We start from the raw sequence: 18,171 nt of genomic DNA, 5'->3' as shown, positions 1-18,171 counted from the left end.
CTTTGGAGAGAAGAAACTATAGAGTATGTCTGTGGAGATTTGTATGTTTTCATGTGTAGTCCCATGCTAAGAACTCTATGTGTGCATCTCTCTAGATGATGGGTTTCATGACTATAACCAAATATGAACAGAAAAGTTAAAAAACATTGTATCTGTGATGAACATGAGAAGGATTTACTTCCCAAAGAATTGTAAACAGCTGTTTACATTTTTATATGTCTTTAGATATTGTAAATAATTCAGAGACTATATAAAGTGGCTTGGAGGACATGAACAAGCCATTTACAAGTTCAATACCATTTTATATGAAATTGAGCATCTATATATAATAATCAACTTAAGGGAGAGGGATGTGTCCAGAATAAATGCTCCATGTATACTGCAACTCTAAAGGACTGCAGTTCCACTTGATATATGCGTGTAATTGTTAGAGCGGGGTAAAGGTTTGCAGTAAACCAACTTATATGAAAATATGCGACACGTTATGGTGGTTATTGTATTTTCTATACTAAATTATCTTCTGATATTTATATTAGCAATTTTTTTTTGCTAGAACTTTCTATTTCATTGATGAATTGCAATTTCAGATGTGCTGGAAATAGCAAAATTGCAAAGACCATTGTTGGATGTAAAATCTACATCATCCACATGGTGTCGCTGTATACCACAAAGTCTTGAAGGTGGAAATGAAGCAGTGATAATTAAAAAGGAAGAGAGGAAGCTTCAGTTCGTCACCAGCCGAGAAAGGATAAAAATGGTGAGGAGACAAATGACTGAAAACATGAAGTTGCAAAGTATGATCTTGGAGTGACAGCGATACGAAAGGTGAAGTCCTTTTGCAATGCTGTTTTCCAGGCTCCGAGGCCTGAGAGCCCGGCGCCTGCTCTTGTTCTCGCTTCTGCTTCTCGCAGCTTGGGAAGCAGGGAGCGGCCAGCTCCACTACTCAGTCTCGGAGGAGGCCAAACACGGCACCTTCGTGGGCCGCATCGCGCAGGATCTTGGGCTGGAGCTGGCGGAGCTGGTGCCCCGCCTGTTCAGGGTGGCGTCCAAGGACCGCGGAGACCTTCTGGAGGTAAATCTGCAGAATGGCATTTTGTTTGTGAATTCTCGGATCGACCGGGAGGAGCTGTGTGGGCGGAGCTCAGAGTGTAGCATCCATCTGGAGGTGATTGTGGACAGGCCGCTGCAGGTTTTCCATGTGGAGGTGAAGGTTAAAGATATTAATGATAACCCACCGATTTTCAAAGGCTCAGAACAAAGGATATTTATTCCTGAAAACAGACAACTAGATTCACGGTTTCCACTAGAGGGCGCTGTGGACGCAGACATTGGTGCCAATTCTCTTCTAACTTACACGCTGAGCCCCACTGATTACTTTTCTTTGAAGGTAGAGACGACAGATGAACTCAGTAAATCCCTTTCGCTTGAACTGAAAAAATCTTTGGATAGAGAAGAAACACCAGAACTTCAGTTATTACTGACAGCCACTGACGGGGGCAAGCCAGAGCTGGAGGGGGCAGTTCGGTTGCAGATTACTGTGCTCGATGTTAATGACAACGCGCCACTGTTTGACCAGGCCGTCTACAGGGCACAGTTAGTAGAATCTACAGTGAATGGAACCTTAGTGACCACGTTAAACGCCACTGACGCTGATGAAGGTGTCAATGGTGAAGTTGTGTTTTCCTTTGGCAATGATGTTTCTCTTGACATTCAAGAAAAATTCAATGTGGATTCTATTTCAGGAGAAATTAGAGTGATCGGTGATCTAGATTATGAAAAAACAAAATCCTATGAAATTCAAATAAAGGCAGTTGATAAAGGGACTCCCTCCATGTCAAATCACTGCAAGGTTTTGGTCAAGGTACTGGATATAAATGATAATGCGCCAGAGCTGGCGATCACATCCTTATCTTTGCCCATCAAAGAGGATGCTCCACTTAACACTGTCATCGCACTCATCAAGGTATCCGACATCGACTCAGGTGCCAATGGGCAGGTGACATGCTCCCTGAGTCCTCATATTCCCTTCAAGCTGGTGTCCACCTTCAAGAATTATTATTCGCTTGTGCTGGACAGCGCTTTGGACAGAGAGACCACAGCGGACTATAAGGTGGTGGTGACAGCTCGGGATGGAGGCTCTCCCTCCCTTTGGGCCACAGCCAGCGTGTCTGTGCAGGTGGCTGACGTGAATGACAATGCTCCTGCTTTCGCGCAGCCCGAATACACGGTGTTCGTAAAAGAAAACAACCCGCCTGGCGCGCACATCTTCACGGTGTCAGCGGTGGACGCGGATGTGCAAGAGAATGCGTTGGTGTCCTACTCTCTGGTGGAGCGGAGGGTGGGCGAGCGCTTATTGTCGAGCTATGTGTCTGTACACACGGAGAGCGGCAAGGTGTTCGCACTGCAGCCTCTGGACCACGAGGAACTGGAGCTGCTGCAGTTCCAAGTGAGTGCGCGGGATGCTGGTGAGCCTGCCCTGGGCAGCAATGTGACTCTGCAGGTGTTTGTGCTGGACGAGAACGACAATGCGCCCACACTGCTGGGGCCTCATGCAGGCAGCTCAGTGAGCGAACTGGTGTCACGGACAGTGGGTGCAGGGCATGTGGTGACGAAGGTGCGCGCGGTGGATGCGGACTCTGGCTACAATGCGTGGCTGTCATATGAACTACAACCTCCTACAGGTGGTGCGCGCAACCCGTTTCGCGTGGGTCTGTACACTGGTGAGATCAGCACCACACGCTCCTTAGATGAGGTTGATGTTCCACGACAGCGTCTCTTGGTGCTGGTGAAGGACCATGGTGAGCCAATGCTGACTGCTACTGCTACCGTGTTGGTATCGCTGGTGGAAAGCAGTCCAATTCAGAAAGCCTCTTTGCCTGTATTAACCGGGGCAGTGGGTTCCCAGGCATCGCTGGTGGATGTCAACGTGTACCTGATCATCGCCATCTGTGCTGTGTCCAGCCTGTTGGTGCTCACGTTGCTTCTGTACACAGCGCTGCGCTGCTCAGCGACACCCACCAATGGAGCCTGTGTTTCAGGAAAGCCCATGCTGGTGTGCTCCAGCGCGGTGGGGAGCTGGTCATACTCGCAGCAGAGGCGACAGAGGGTTTGCTCTGGAGAGGGTCCACCCAAGACAGACCTCATGGCCTTCAGCCCGGGTCTATCCCCAGGTTTGAACATAGCGGAAAGAAGTGTCCACGCAGAAGTAAATTCAGATCTTTCTGGTAATGTAAGTCCAAATTTGAGCTATGGCTTCAAACTTCTTTTTTAGATTTAACTTTATTTTTTAAGTAATTCTTTAAATGGAACTAAGAATGTATTCAGAGTGTTCAATGACATGTAACAAACTTTATTTCAAATACTCTAGTATTTGCAGCTGCAAAATAGGGCTAGGAAACAATGCTTGTACAAATTATTCTATTCTTTTATTTACATGGTAGAATACTTCTTAAAAATTCAGTACTATTAGTGTAAATTTTGTGTAGTGGTGGTGTTAGGGATGGAGCTAATCGTAGATGAGCACAGAAAGTCTGGTCACTTTTAACATGGGCTCTCAATGCCTTCCAAGTGTCTTGCTCTGCACAAATAATTGTAGACAAAGTTACAAAACCCATGTGCTTTCTGTCTACATTGCTAAATTTCAAAGTGGGAATTAAACAATAATTTTAAGCATTATGACCTAAAATATATTTGTTGATGGTACTTTAGTTTTCACATTAAAATATCCAACAGTTTCCTGGTACCATTCCCTTGTTTAAAAGAATAATTTCCATGTGAACTTGTGTGTTATGCAATCCAGTCAGTTGAATCTCACCCATTTATTTGCCAATGTCCCCAAACTATGTGTTTTCTCTTTTTTACTCCTGATAATTTATTAGATGAAACTTTTATTCCCTTAACAGAGGATATTGTCGAGGGCAAGAAAAACTAAGTTTAGGATAATTACTGTTATTTATTCGCTTGTTTTATTACAGTCCATTTCATTTGACTAAATATTTAAAGTTGCTTTCATTGCAATAACTTTTGAAGAGATAAAAATTTAAATATTGTTTATAATCTAAAATCAAAGAGCAAGAGAAAGATAGTAATTTTTCCAAACCAAATTTTACTACATACAAATCCCTAATGTGTGTCTTTGTAGAAATGAATGTAGAAATAATTTTTTTGATACAGGGTTTCTTTGTGTAGCCCTGGCTGTCCTGCAAGTCACTGTGTAGACCAGGCTGGCCTCAAACTCAGAGATGTCCTTGCCTCTGCATCCTGAGTACTGGGATTACCATGTTGAATGGGAAATTCTTTACACCAGTTGTTCAGATGAGGAATAATGGTCTCTTCAAAGTTTGATTCATAGTCATTGTGCTGATCAATAATGAGATAATGAGTAACACATTAGGCTATATTTTACAGCTGAGTTTATATGTAGTGGGCTGGAGAGATTGTGCAGTGGTTAAGATCTATTGATGCCCTTCCAGAAGATCAGGTTTGAGTCCCATCTCCCACATAGTGGTTCAAAACCATTTGTAACTCTAGTTCCATCTGGATATGCAGTTATTTCAGAGGACTTTACTGAAAGATTAATCATAAAATTATGACTAGGATCCAACATCTTTTGATAGCACCAATAGCCTTTTAAGTTTGTCTGGAAGAGCTCAGCTTACTGGCACATACTTATTCTTGGGTGGCGGAGACAATAGGATCCTAATTTAAAGGGCATCTATGCTGCAGAACAAGTTTGAGGATAGCCTAAGATATAAGTGATACTGCCTTGACAAATAAGTGAAGGCACAAAAGCCACTAATATCAATAATAAAACCCAAATCAAACACGTTTGACCTTAATGTATTTAGATATGCCTTCATACAACTATATTTGTGGTCACAAAGTTTAAGAATGGTACATTGTAGATATAAGAACAGGGAGACTGTTTTTTTCTGTGTTATAATGACTTGTATAAGGCTCAAAAAGTTCTTGGATTGGTTAATTCTATTAACTTGTGATGAATCTCAAATATTACTCACTATTATAAAAAGGCATGGGTTTAGAATTACAAAGTTTGGAAAGGGACTGTAGTTTATGGAATGCTATTGTAGTATAAAGGAAAAACATAAACATGGACTAATGTTGTGATTTAATATCCAACATAAACATGAATGGTTTTTCCATTGTTAGTTGATGTCTTAGTCAGGGTTTCTATTCCTGCACAAACATCATGACCAAGAAGCAAGTTGGGGAGGAAAGGGTTTATTGAGCTTACACTTCCACGTTGCAGTTCATCACTAAATGAAGTCAGGACTGGAACTCAAGCAGGTTAGGAAGCAGGAGCTGATGCAGAGGCCATGGAGGGATGTTTCTTACTGGCTTGCTTCCCCTGGCTTGCTCAGCCTGCTCTCTTATAGAACCCAAGAGCACCAGCCCAAAGGTGGTACCACCCACAAGGGGCCCTCCCCACTTGATCACTAATTGAGAAAATGCCCCACAGCTGGATCTCATGGAGGCACTTCCCCAACTGAAGCTCCTTTCTCTGTGATAACTTCAGCCTGTGTCAAGTTGACACACAAAACTAGCCAGTACAGTTGATGTTCCTGCTCCACTCAGAATGTTTCAGTGTTTTTTCTTTCTTCACATCATTTTACTGAAATGCATTATTTTGTGTCTTGTTGCTTAAATTCATTTAAAAAATTTCATTGTGCATATTCATTGTAGATAGTACTGCTTTATGCAAGGGCATTTTCATACAGGTATTCAATGCACAGTGAGTATTTCCCCCAGACTTCTTTCCTCTATCTCCCACTGTTCTTCCTCTTTCCACTAGACCCCTTTGTTCCTCTAGATAGTGTTTTCTTATATATATATATATATATATATATATATATATATATATATATATATATATATATGTGTGTGTGTGTGTGTGTGTACATATATGTATTGTGTTCTTATACCTGACTTTATTTATCAATATAAAATCTAGGAACCACTATTAAGAAAACACATGGATATTTTTTGTCTGAAGCAGGATTATTATATTTTCTTATTATATTATTTCCAGTTGCATTCATCTTACTAAAAAAGTTAATAAGTGAAATAAGTTTAAGACACTGGGATCAGAGAAAAGTTATTAGTGTCATTATTAGGTTTTCAAGACAGGGTTTCTCTGTTTTAGCATTGGTTGTCCTAGAATTTGCTTTGTAGACCAGGCTGGGCTCAAATCAGGGATCCACCCACCTCTGCCTCCCAAGTACTGGGATTACAAGCACCATACCCAATCCAGAGGAAAGTTATTAATGATCTAGCTCTAGGAAAATCTATCTTCCATTGCTGCTTTTAACTGACAGTTTAAATTTTGTAGTTCATGTTGTTTTCCTTTAAGAAAGCTAAAAGCAAAATTTTTAACTTACACAAAGTAACAAGTGTGCAACTTGATGAGAACTTGGCTAACTGACATTCCTCCATTCATTTCAAATAAGCTCACACAATCTCTATTTGAGCTTCATATTTTTACATATGAAGAAACCAGATACAAATTAATAAATAAAGATACCCTCAAGTAACTAACACTAAAAAGAAATCAGGTTGTTCTTTTTGCATGAAAATTCAAATATAATAATAGATAAGAGAATGATCCTAGTATAAAACATATTTTATATAAGAAACTAATATAATCAGCAAACAATTCAAAACTCAAAATTATAAATAACAAAGTGTATTTAACCATATTTTCAATGAACAAAATACCCATTGATTCTGTTGTACTTGATTTGAAGAAACAATAAAAAAGTAATATTACAAAAGAATTGAAACCATGCTATCCAAGAGATACTTGCACATCTGTGTTGGTGTCATCACTATTTACAAAAAGCAAACAGACGTTCATGGATTGAATGGATACACAGAACGCTGTGTACACAATGGAATCATTCAGCATTAAAAAGGAAAGAAATCCTATAACATGCTACAATGCGGCTGAAACAGGACATTGTGGTACGTTGAAAGAGCTAGTCTCAAAACAAAGGAAAACGAAGAACTCAACACCAGAGCAACAACCTCAACAAATCTTTTATGGTTTAACTTACACGGTAGTGAATATTTTATATAAGGAGAGAGTAGAATGGTCGTTACAATGGGCAAGGTAAGGGAAACTGGAGTTATTATCTAATCTATATAAAATTCAAGCTTTACAAGAGGACAAATTTGCAAAAACGTGAATATACTTAGCACTACTGAAGTTTACACTGAATTAATGCATAAGTTTTACATTGTCATATTTACAGTTAATAAGGTAAAATTCAAACCAGTTCAGCCACAAGGTGTCGCTGTCTACCAGATAGTGATCACTCTCTTGGAAAGAAAACACCCAGAGCTTCTTTGTTACTCCAGATAAAACGGCAGGAGAAGCAGCAGGATTTCAGTAGGCGTTAGAACTTATATTATATTCTATTTTTTAAAAAATGATCATTTAATTTGACCAACTCACGGAGGACTAGAAGTGATGCCTTCTTTGAGCGGGGGCCCAGAGGTCAGGCAGTGTCTGCTGCTCTTGCTTCCTTTCCTCGCAGCTTGGGAAGCTGGGAGCGGCCAGCTTCATTACTCCATCCCAGAGGAGGCCAAACACGGCACCTTCGTGGGCCGCATCGCGCAGGACCTGGGGCTGGAGCTGGCGGAGCTGGTGCCCCGCCTGTTCAGGGTGGCGTCCAAGGACCGCGGGGACCTTCTGGAGGTAAATCTGCAGAATGGCATTTTGTTTGTGAATTCTCGGATCGACCGGGAAGCGCTGTGTGGGCAGAGCGCGGAGTGTAGCATCCACCTGGAGGTGATCGTGGACCGGCCGCTGCAGGTTTTCCACGTGGAGGTGGAGGTGAGGGACATTAACGACAACCCGCCGCTATTTCCAATGACAGAAAAAACTATCCAGTTTCACGAATCTAGGCTGCTTGACTCAAGGTTTCCTTTAGAAGGAGCATCTGATGCAGATATCGGAGTAAATGCTCTTCTGACCTACAAGCTCAGCCCCAGCGAGTTTTTCTTTCTAGATGTACAAACAAGCGACGACCTAAGCCAATCTCTGTTTCTTGTGCTGGAAAAATCTCTGGACAGGGAGGAGAATGCGGAGGTGAAATTGTTACTGGCAGCTACTGACGGAGGCAAGCCTGAACTCACGGGCACTGTTCAAATACTCATTAAGGTATTAGATGTGAATGACAACGAACCTACTTTTTCCCAATCAGTTTACAAAGTACAATTGTTAGAGAACACTGCAAACGGAACCTTAGTGATAAAACTAAATGCTTCCGATGCAGATGAAGGATCAAATAGCGAGATTGTGTATTCACTTAGTAGTGATGTATCTTCCACCACACGGACAAAGTTTCAAATAAATTCCACCTCAGGAGAAATCAGAACTAAGGGAGAATTAGATTATGAAGAAAGGACATCCTATGACATCCACATCATTGCATCTGACAAGGGAAGTCCATCGATGTCAGGACACTGTAAAATTTCAGTAAAACTTGTGGACATCAATGACAATACGCCAGAAATCTCAATAACGTCTCTCTCACTACCTGTCCAAGAGAATGCTCCATTGGGTGCTGTCATCGCCCTCATCTCAGTGTCAGATCGTGACTCGGGAATCAACGGGCAGGTGACCTGCTCTCTCAGTCCTCACCTCCCCTTCAAGCTGGTGTCCACTTTCAAGAATTACTATTCTCTCGTGCTGGACAGCGCCCTGGACCGCGAAACTACAGCCGACTATAAGGTAGTGGTGACAGCGCGGGATGGGAGCTCGCCCGCACTGCGGGCCACAGCCAGCATTTCTGTGGAGGTGGCTGACGTGAACGACAATGCTCCTGTGTTCGCGCAGCCTGAATACACGGTGTTCGTGAAGGAGAACAATCCACCAGGAGCGCACATCTTTACGGTATCAGCAGTAGATGCCGATGCGCAGGAGAATGCGTTGGTGTCCTACTCCCTGGTGGAGCGGAGGGTGGGTGAGCGCTTGGTGTCAAGCTATGTGTCTGTGCACGCGGAGAGTGGCAAGGTGTTCGCGTTGCAGCCTCTGGATCATGAGGAGCTGGAGCTGCTGCAGTTCCAGGTGAGCGCGCGAGATGCTGGTGTGCCTGCCCTGGGCAGCAATGTGACTCTGCAGGTGTTTGTGCTGGATGAGAACGACAATACACCAGTGCTGTTGCCTCATGGAGCTGTGGGAGTTGGCGGTTCAGTGAGTGAGCTTGTGCCTAGGTCAGTGGGTTCGGGCCATGTGGTCACCAAGGTGCGTGCAGTAGATGCGGACTCTGGTTACAACGCGTGGCTCTCATATGAACTGCAACCCACAGTGGGCATGCGTAGCCTGTTCCGCGTGGGTCTGTATACGGGCGAGATCAGCACCACGCGAGTCCTAGATGAAGTGGATGCGCCACGCCAGCGCCTGCTGGTGTTGGTGAAGGACCATGGTGAGCCTGCGCTGACTGCCACAGCCACAGTGTTAGTTTCTCTAGTTGAGAATAGCCAAGCTCCAAAAACTTCATCAAGAGCGTTGGTAGATGCTGCTGGCCAAGAGGCGTCTCTGGTGACTGTTAATGTGTATCTGATCATTGCCATCTGCGCGGTGTCCAGCCTGTTGGTGCTCACGCTGCTGTTGTACACAGCGCTGCGCTGCTCGACAACGCCCACCAGTGGAGCCTGTGCTCCGGGGAAGCCCATGCTGGTGTGCTCTAGCGCGGCGGGGAGCTGGTCATACTCACAGCAAAGGCGGCAAAGGGTGTGCTCTGGAGAAGGCCCACCTAAAACCGACCTCATGGCATTCAGCCCCAGCCTATCCCAAGGTCCGGAATCATCAGAAGAGAGACAACCACCCTTAGAGGCTGAACACTTAGGAAAGGTAGGTCTTTATTATTTTTTTTCTTGTTAAGAACATCGCTATTTCTGTATTGTTTATGATTCCTGTTAATTACTTAGACCTAAAGCTAAACCTTTATTTTATATCACTGTGCTGTCATGGGATACTTATGAATTATCAAATTCTTGCACATAGATCAATTTTCTTAAACATTCTTTTCATAGTTAGGTTCATAACTAAAGCTCTGTGTGAATAACTGGACCTCGAAAAATTGAAAAAAAAAAGGAAAACCTGATATTTATTTATTTGTTATCATGGATGTGCACGATGTGGGTGTGTGATTGTATTCCTACAGTGTGTATGGGCCTCAAGGGACAACCTTGTGTGGCGGGTTCTCTCTACCTTTTTGAGGGTTGCAGAAATCTAAGGCAGGTCATCAGGTTTGCAAAGTGAGAGCTTTTCCTGCTAAGCCATCTCACTGGCCCCACAGCATACCAATTCAATACTACTCCTAAATGTTTTCACTTCAGAAGAGAGATGACTCAGTGGTTAAGAGCACTGGCTGCTCTTCCAGAGGTCCCAGCAACCACATGGTGGCTCACAACCATCTGTAATGGGATCATATGCCCTCTTCTGGTATGTTTATGAGCTACAGTGTAGTCATAAACATAAAATAAAATAAAGCTTAAAAGAAGAAATTTAAAAGAAATTTAAAAGCCAAAAGTAGAGTCAGGTGTGGTGGGACACACCTTTAAGACCAGCACTTGGGAGACAGAGGCAGGAGAATCTCTTTGAGTCCAAGGCCAGCCTTCTCTACATAGTGAGTTTTAGGACAGCTGGAGCGTCGTAGTGAGATCCAGTGGGAGAAAGTAAAACAAACAAAAAACAAAACAAAAGCCAACAACCACAAAGAAAGAAAAACAGCCAAATTAGACAACTTACAGGGTTTTAAATATCAGGGGTCTCTAAACACAGCTTTCTATTAATCTTATCAGTCTTAAAATTAGAACTACAATATTTCCTTGATAATGAGAAAAATTCCTCATGATGTTTTATAATTTGTATTTCATTTTCAAATTAACCTTCTGAGATATGATCATCGGAGTGCTCACAGACATAGTAATACCTATAGTCAATTCTTAGACACACACCCTTCAGGAGTAAGGTAACTTACTGATCTTACAGAGAATCTGCTTTTGGTTCCTATGAGCCACCCTGTACCTACAACCATCCGTAACTCCAGTTGGCCCCTTAGGCACCAAGCCTACAAATACATAGATGTAGGCAAATCACTCATACAATAAAATAAAAAAATATTAAAAAATAATTTTAGATTAGGGGGATATTCGAGGGGGAGGGCGCTTGCTCTATAATAGGCATGGTGGTATTTAAGCCCAGCACTCAGGAGGCAGAGGTAGGTAGATCTCTGACTTTGAGGCCACCCTGGTCTACAAAGTGAGTTCCAGTCAGGGACATACAATGAGGCCCAACTCAAAACAAAACAACAGTAAAAAAATCCTATAATGGATGAGAAGCCCTCGATTCAGTCACTAGAACTGAAAAGAACAAACAAAAGGCACTCTATTTAGAGTCAAGTCTAATTTTTTAGGGGTTGTCACAGTAGAATCTATTAGAAATTGTTTGTTATTAACAAATATCAATAATGCAACTCTTCGCTTAATCTTTTTTGAAAGGTTAATTTAAATACTCATTAAATTTCAGTATAATATTTTTAATTTATTTTATTCTAAATATAGATGATAAACTATGAGTTAATTGAACACTGGATTTTAGTCAATGAAATACAGGAAAATAAACCTTGTATGGAAGCATTTTCTTCTAACACTTTAAGTATGTGCTATGTTTTTCTTTAAAGTGTTCTGCCTATAAGCAAAAATCTGGACGTTTTTCTACATAAGTATCTAAATTTGAACCTTCCACGAATATTCTGGCTCAACTTCTAGATGCTTGGAGGATCCGTATCTCACATTTATTAGTGAATTCACATCAATCTTCAGAATATTTCATTACCCAGTCTTGTGTACATTGCCTAGTGTCTCATGTTGCAAAGTTAGTTTTCCTTTTGTAACTTTTAAAATCGACAATGTGTTCATAACATTTACTTATTTTGTGTGTGTGTGTGTGTGCTCATACACGTGTGAATGTGTACACATCCCATGGTGTGAGTGTGCCAGTTAGAAGACAACAGTTTTCAGGACTCACTGGGTCATAGGGATTGAAATCGTGTTGGCAGGCTTGACAGCCTGTGTTCTGCCCACTGAGCCGCCTCTCAGGTCCTGTTTGTTTATTTTGGGGCTGGGTCCTTATTTTAGACTGACTTTCAACTCAAGATCTTTTTGCCTTAGTTCCCTAAGTCCCAGGATGTCGTTCTGAGTTTGGGGGTGGGAACAATCAAAAAAAGAGGATCACTAGCTCTTTCTTTATGCAATGTGTGTACATCACAATGCTTAGCAATGTAAAACCTTTTAAAGTTATTTGATACAGAAATTCATCCAGAGTGTCGATCAATAAAACTGAAATGATTTCATTTTGTGATCATTTAAACACATACGTGCAAACTGTAATGTATAAACACTGTGGACATTTAAAAAAATGTTCTTACTAGGTGTGATGTGAGTATAATATTCCAACCACCCAGCCGGGCGGTGGTGGCGCAGCGCCTTCAATCCCAGCACGTGGGAGGCAGAGGCAGGCAGTTTTCTGAGTTCAAGGCCAGCCCGATCTACAGAGTGCATTCCAGGACAGCCGGGGCTACACAGAGACACCCTGTCTTGAAAAACAAAACAAAACAAACAAACAAACAAACAAATCCAACCACCCAGTGTTGTCTGTAACAGGGAATTCATTTAAAAAAGATTTTCACTGTGTAAGACTGACTCTAGGCTGGGGATACAAGCTCTGGCAGAGTTCTTGCTTAGATTCTCAAGGCACTGAGTTAAATGCCCAGTAAGTAAGAAAGTGAATGAATGAGACGTGACTTATTTATCAAAGTACTAGTTAAGAGAGTTGACAAGAATTGAGTAAAGGATCCAAGGATTATTTACAAATGTTCTAAATTAATAAATGCAGGTGAGCTTTTTTCCATATTCATTGTCAATTGTCAGAATTACATAACAGAATTACATATATTAGTACATAAACACACATTTGTCACATATTTTCATGCCTTATACCTTTGTTGCCACAAATATCAAACTTATTTTTCTATAAAATGTCTGGCAACTTGAATGGAGATTTCACTCAGACACCATCAGTTAAAGCGCCTTTTAAATTGCTTAGTCTGCATGTACTTGTAAACAGTGAATCATATTTAATGGGAAAACTCCGAAGAGAAACAGAAAACAATGTACTGCCGATTATAAAAGATCCGTTATAAATAATGATGCCATGAACTGGATAGTATGAAATTGTAAGACTATGTTTTGATAAAACAAAACCTGTGATGACTATTTGAAGGAAATCCCAATCAGAATACAAATGTTGCAACAGCTCAAATTAAGCATCTAAGAACGAAAAATAAGCACATTAAATACACATTTAGCCACTTGGTGTCGCTGTCCACCACGAGTTCCTTCATAAAAGAAACGCAGCCGGTATTCCACATTCACAGGATCCTTTTCGTCATTGTCTCAGACAAAATTGTAACGGTAAGGTGTTTAAGATGTGAAGAATAAGAAACTGAAAATATTTGGAAAATTCGGATCGGTGTGAGAGCAACCAAACATTCGGAAGGGGCTTGCGATGGTGTTTTCTTGGAGAGAAGATCGGCATCTGCTGCTCTGGCTTCTTCTCTTCGCAGCCTGGGAGGCAGGGAGCGGCCAGCTCCATTACTCCGTCCCCGAGGAGGCCAAACACGGCACCTTCGTGGGCCGCATCGCGCAGGACCTAGGACTGGAGTTGGCAGAGCTGGTGCCCCGCCTCTTCAGGGTGGCGTCCAAGGACCGCGGGGACCTTCTGGAGGTAAATCTGCAGAATGGCATTTTGTTTGTGAATTCTCGGATCGACCGGGAAGCGCTGTGTGGGCAGAGCGCGGAGTGTAGCATCCACCTGGAGGTGATCGTGGACAGGCCGCTGCAGGTTTTCCACGTGGAGGTGGAGGTGAGGGACATTAACGACAACCCTCCAGCATTTCCAGTGGCCACAAAAAATTTGTTTATTTCTGAATCTCGACAGCTTGGCTCCCGGTTTTCGCTAGAGGGCGCATCAGATGCAGACATCGGAACCAATTCATTGTTGTCTTACAGTCTTAACTCGAGTGAGTATTTTTCTTTGGACATCAAAAGAAAAGATGAGGAAATTAAGTCCCTGGGACTTGTGTTGAAAAAACTTTTGAACAGAGAAGACATTCCTGAACATCATTTAATGATAACAGCAGTTGATGGCGGGAAACCTGAGCTCACTGGCACCACTCAAGTGAAGATCACTGTCCTAGATGTGAACGACAACGCCCCAGCATTCGAGAAAACACTCTACAAAGTCAGATTACCCGAAAATGCTCCTAATGGTACTGCAGTAGTGGATGTCGACGCCTCTGATTTGGATGAAGGAGTAAATCAGGACATCGTGTATTCTTTTCACCAGGATATGTCACCTGAGATCCTGTCAAAATTCCACTTAGACCCACTCAGTGGATACATCACTGTTAAAGGCAACATAGATTTTGAGGAAACCAAATCTTTTGAAATTCAGGTAGAGGCAGCAGACAAGGGAACCCCTCCAATGACAGATCACTGCACGGTTCTAGTTGAAATTGTGGACATCAATGATAATGTGCCTGAATTGGTCATCAAGTCACTATCACTTCCTGTGTTAGAAAATTCTGCACCTGGCACTGTCATCGCCCTGATCAGTGTGTCCGACCGTGACTCTGGAGCCAATGGACAGGTGACCTGCTCTTTGACCCCTCAGGTCCCCTTCAAGCTGGTGTCCACCTTTAAGAATTACTATTCTCTTGTGCTGGACAGTGTCCTGGACCGAGAGACCATTGCTAACTACAATGTGGTTGTGACTGCCAGGGACGGGGGCTCTCCTTCTTTGTGTACCACGGCCAGCGTGTCTGTGGAGGTGGCTGACGTGAACGACAATGCGCCTGCATTTGCGCAGCCCGAATACACGGTGTTTGTGAAGGAGAACAACTCGCCTGGCGCGCACATCTTCACGGTGTCGGCGGTGGATGCGGACGCGCAGGAGAATGCGCTGGTGTCCTACTCGCTGGTGGAGCGGAGGATAGGCGAGCGCTTGCTGTCGAGCTATGTGTCTGTGCACGCGGAGAGCGGCAAGGTGTTCGCACTGCAGCCTCTGGATCATGAGGAGCTGGAGCTGCTGCAGTTCCAGGTGAGCGCGCGGGATGCTGGTGTGCCTGCCCTGGGCAGCAATGTGACTCTGCAGGTGTTTGTGCTGGATGAGAACGACAATGTGCCCACACTGCTGGGGCCTCACGCAGGCAGTGCAGTGAGTGAACTGGTGTCACGGACAGTGGGTGCAGGGCATGTGGTGACAAAGGTGCGCGCGGTAGACGCAGACTCTGGTTACAACGCGTGGCTCTCTTATGAGCTGCAGTCTGCAGCGGGCAGTGGACGCCTTCCATTCCGCGTAGGTCTGTACACTGGTGAGATTAGCACCACACGTGTCCTGGATGAAACAGATGCCCCGCGACAGCGCTTATTAGTATTGGTGAAGGACCATGGCGAGCCAGTGCTGACAGCCACAGCTACCTTGCTGGTGTCTCTGGTGGAGAGTGGGCACACGCCAAACACACCATCGCGGACTTTGGTGGATTCTGTTGGCAGGGAGGCTTCTCTTGTAGATATCAACGTGTACCTGATCATCGCCATCTGCTCTGTGTCTAGCCTGTTGGTGCTCACGCTGCTGCTGTACCTCGCACTCAGGTGCTCCACAGCGCCCACAGAGGGCGGGCCTGGGAAGCCCATGCTGGTGTGCTCCAGCGCGGTGGGGAGCTTGTCATACTCGCAGCAGAGAAGACAGAGGGTGTGCTCTGGGGAGGGCCCGCCCAAGACCGACCTCATGGCCTTCAGCCCAAGTCTTACACCCTGCCCAGTTAATCAAGATAAAGAGGAAAAACTGGTTGCAGACATTGATTTCTCCATCAAAGTGAGTACATTTTTCCTCTAAAATATTGTTATATGCCAACATTTTCCTCTTTTGGGAGTTGCAATGCGTTAAAATGAATTATTCTATTTATGTTCTTTCTGTTGGGCCTTTATACCAATATTTTCATTAAAAGTGTGGGTTCTCATGACTAAATTGTGCACTGAATCCACAACTGGTGAGATCATATTTAAAATGTGTTTGTTGACAAATATAGTAGTAGGGTTATTTTATGGCTGTCTGTGTATCAGAGGAACCGTTTTTTTGTCTTGTGTGAATTATATCACTTAAAGCATCTTACTCCATCTTGTTGCCCACTAATTCCTCTGCAAAGCTTCAATAATCTGGTGACCTGCCTTAGATTTCTGCAACTCACAAAAAGGTAGAGAGAATCACTGGGATTTCTAGGAGGTGCTAGAAAAATCATCCGTGGACAATTTACTGAAAGGTTCTTCATGCTTTGTTATTAAATTGTTGTTCCACTGTGGTTTTAAAATAAAATTTTAAGATTATGTGTGCATGGTATATATATATATATATATATATATATATATATATATATATATATATATATATACATGTGTGCTCAACCCCTAGATATCTTTCCAGTCCCTCCACAGTGATATTTAAATACAACCTTTAAAAGTTATGAGATTTCAAAGTAAAACCAAGTTCTGAAAACACTATGCTGTTATATTTTTTTCCCAATTGAAAAAATATTTTAATTCCTGCTGGTTGTAGTAGCACACATCTTTAATACTAGCACTTGGGAGGCAGAGGAAAGAGGTTCTGTGTGAGTTCAAAGGCACTCTGTTTTGCAGAGTGAATTTCAGAACATCTAACGCAATTTAATGAGTCCCTTTCTCTAAAAAAATAAAAAGGCAATTTTCATTTTGTGAAGAGTTATTTTCAGTTTGTTTCTGAATATTTATGTCCGTTGCACTAAGTAGAAACCTTCAGACAACTGCCACCAAATAAAACTTAGGCAAGACCATTTCCAGTTATTTTACAATGTATATGTCCATTTTTCCTTCCCTTGTTACCAGATAGAACTAATAGCCAAGTAAAACCTCATTAACACTCATGGCCTGGTGGATAGTCCAATATGTGAGATATATGGTTTTGTTTTGTTTTCTTAAAACACGTTCTTACTATATAATCTGGCTGCCCTGGAACTTACTATGCAGACCAGGCTGGCTTTGAACTCAGAGGTCTGCCTGCTTCTGCCTTCTGAATGCTAGGATCAAAGAGGTGTACCACTACACCTGGCTGAAATATATGTTTTCTTTATCATTCTTTTACAAATTTTCATTTTCTTCCTAGAATCATTTTTTCTCTTCCTTCCTTCATTAAATATTTGCCACAGCATGTCCGACCTCAATCCAATATTTATGTTATCAGTCTGCTATCATCCTGTTGTAGGTTATCTGGTCATTCAGAGTTCTTGTCTCTTAGATATGTTACTTCAGTCTTCTAATGTAGATCTTCTTGAAATTCTTAATTAAGTAGACTTTCAAAAGGATGTTTTTTGAAAGTTTTTGAGATAGAGTGAGATAGAGTGGTCTTGAACTTTGGCAAAGATGATTTGTTGAATTTTGAGTGTTTTTCATCTTTAGATATGTATTTGTGCTATAAAAGTCAATAACTAATTAATTAATGTATGTGTGTGTCCTTTGACATAGAGGTCAGAGAACAAGTTGTGGGAGTTGACACTATCATTCCTCTAAGTGTTCTGAATTTAGGAATCAAACTCAGATTGCCAGTTTTGCATGGCAAGTGCTTTCTACCCACCAATCCATCTCATTGGCTCCATAGTGAATTTTTATTTTAAATAAATATTGTGTTAGTTTTTTCTCTTGTTGTGGTGAGAAATTGCTAATACAATCAAATTAAGGAAAGAAGGGTTTATTTAGTCTCATGGTTACAGAGTACTACTGTCCATCACGGCAAGAAAGTCTTGGCAGCAGGTTAGCTTGTCGTGCAGTAGGAAGCAGAGAGTGATGCATGTTGTTCTTCTGTTGTTCTCTGATTTTTATTTAAAGCAAGTCTCCAGCAGTAGAATGGTTGTATTAGTTTGGGTTCTCTAGAGTCACAGAACATATGGATAGTCTTTATATAGTTAGGGAATTTGTCAATGACTTACAGTCTATAGTCCAACTCCCCAACAATGATCATCAGCAGCTGTGGATGGAAGTCCAAGGATCTAG

At 42.4% G+C, this 18,171-nt stretch overlaps 3 protein-coding genes across 3 annotated transcripts; all 3 read left to right on the top strand.

Annotated features, from left to right (window-relative positions):
- The first annotated feature begins 769 nt into the window (after nucleotides 1-769).
- LOC127663658 (protocadherin alpha-1-like) lies at nucleotides 770-3,271 on the top strand. The gene has a single exon (XM_052155307.1). It carries the CDS (start codon nucleotides 842-844, stop codon nucleotides 3,269-3,271), a length of 2,430 nt encoding a protein of 809 aa, XP_052011267.1. The 5' UTR covers nucleotides 770-841.
- A 4,218-nt stretch (nucleotides 3,272-7,489) lies between these two features.
- Nucleotides 7,490-9,960, top strand: LOC127663657 (protocadherin alpha-2-like). Its single transcript, XM_052155306.1, has 2 exons — nucleotides 7,490-9,877; nucleotides 9,955-9,960. The coding sequence occupies exons 1-2, from the start codon at nucleotides 7,490-7,492 to the stop codon at nucleotides 9,958-9,960; spliced, it is 2,394 nt and encodes a 797-aa protein (XP_052011266.1).
- A 3,637-nt stretch (nucleotides 9,961-13,597) lies between these two features.
- Nucleotides 13,598-15,988, top strand: LOC127663769 (protocadherin alpha-3-like). Its single transcript, XM_052155480.1, has one exon. It carries the CDS (start codon nucleotides 13,598-13,600, stop codon nucleotides 15,986-15,988), a length of 2,391 nt encoding a protein of 796 aa, XP_052011440.1.
- The last annotated feature ends 2,183 nt before the right edge of the window (nucleotides 15,989-18,171 follow it).

This window comes from Apodemus sylvaticus, chromosome 13 (genome assembly GCF_947179515.1).
Source record: "Apodemus sylvaticus chromosome 13, mApoSyl1.1, whole genome shotgun sequence".
Taxonomy (NCBI): domain Eukaryota; kingdom Metazoa; phylum Chordata; class Mammalia; order Rodentia; family Muridae; genus Apodemus; species Apodemus sylvaticus.
The sequence above is the reverse complement of the archived record's forward strand: the minus strand, read 5'-3'. Positions and strand labels throughout refer to the sequence as shown.

Bases quoted from the DNA above. Each gene is read 5' to 3' on its own strand.
- LOC127663658 (XM_052155307.1), top strand. From the start codon at position 842: ATGCTGTTTTCCAGGCTCCGAGGCCTGAGAGCCCGGCGCCTGCTCTTG.
- LOC127663657 (XM_052155306.1), top strand. From the start codon at position 7,490: ATGCCTTCTTTGAGCGGGGGCCCAGAGGTCAGGCAGTGTCTGCTGCTC.
- LOC127663769 (XM_052155480.1), top strand. From the start codon at position 13,598: ATGGTGTTTTCTTGGAGAGAAGATCGGCATCTGCTGCTCTGGCTTCTT.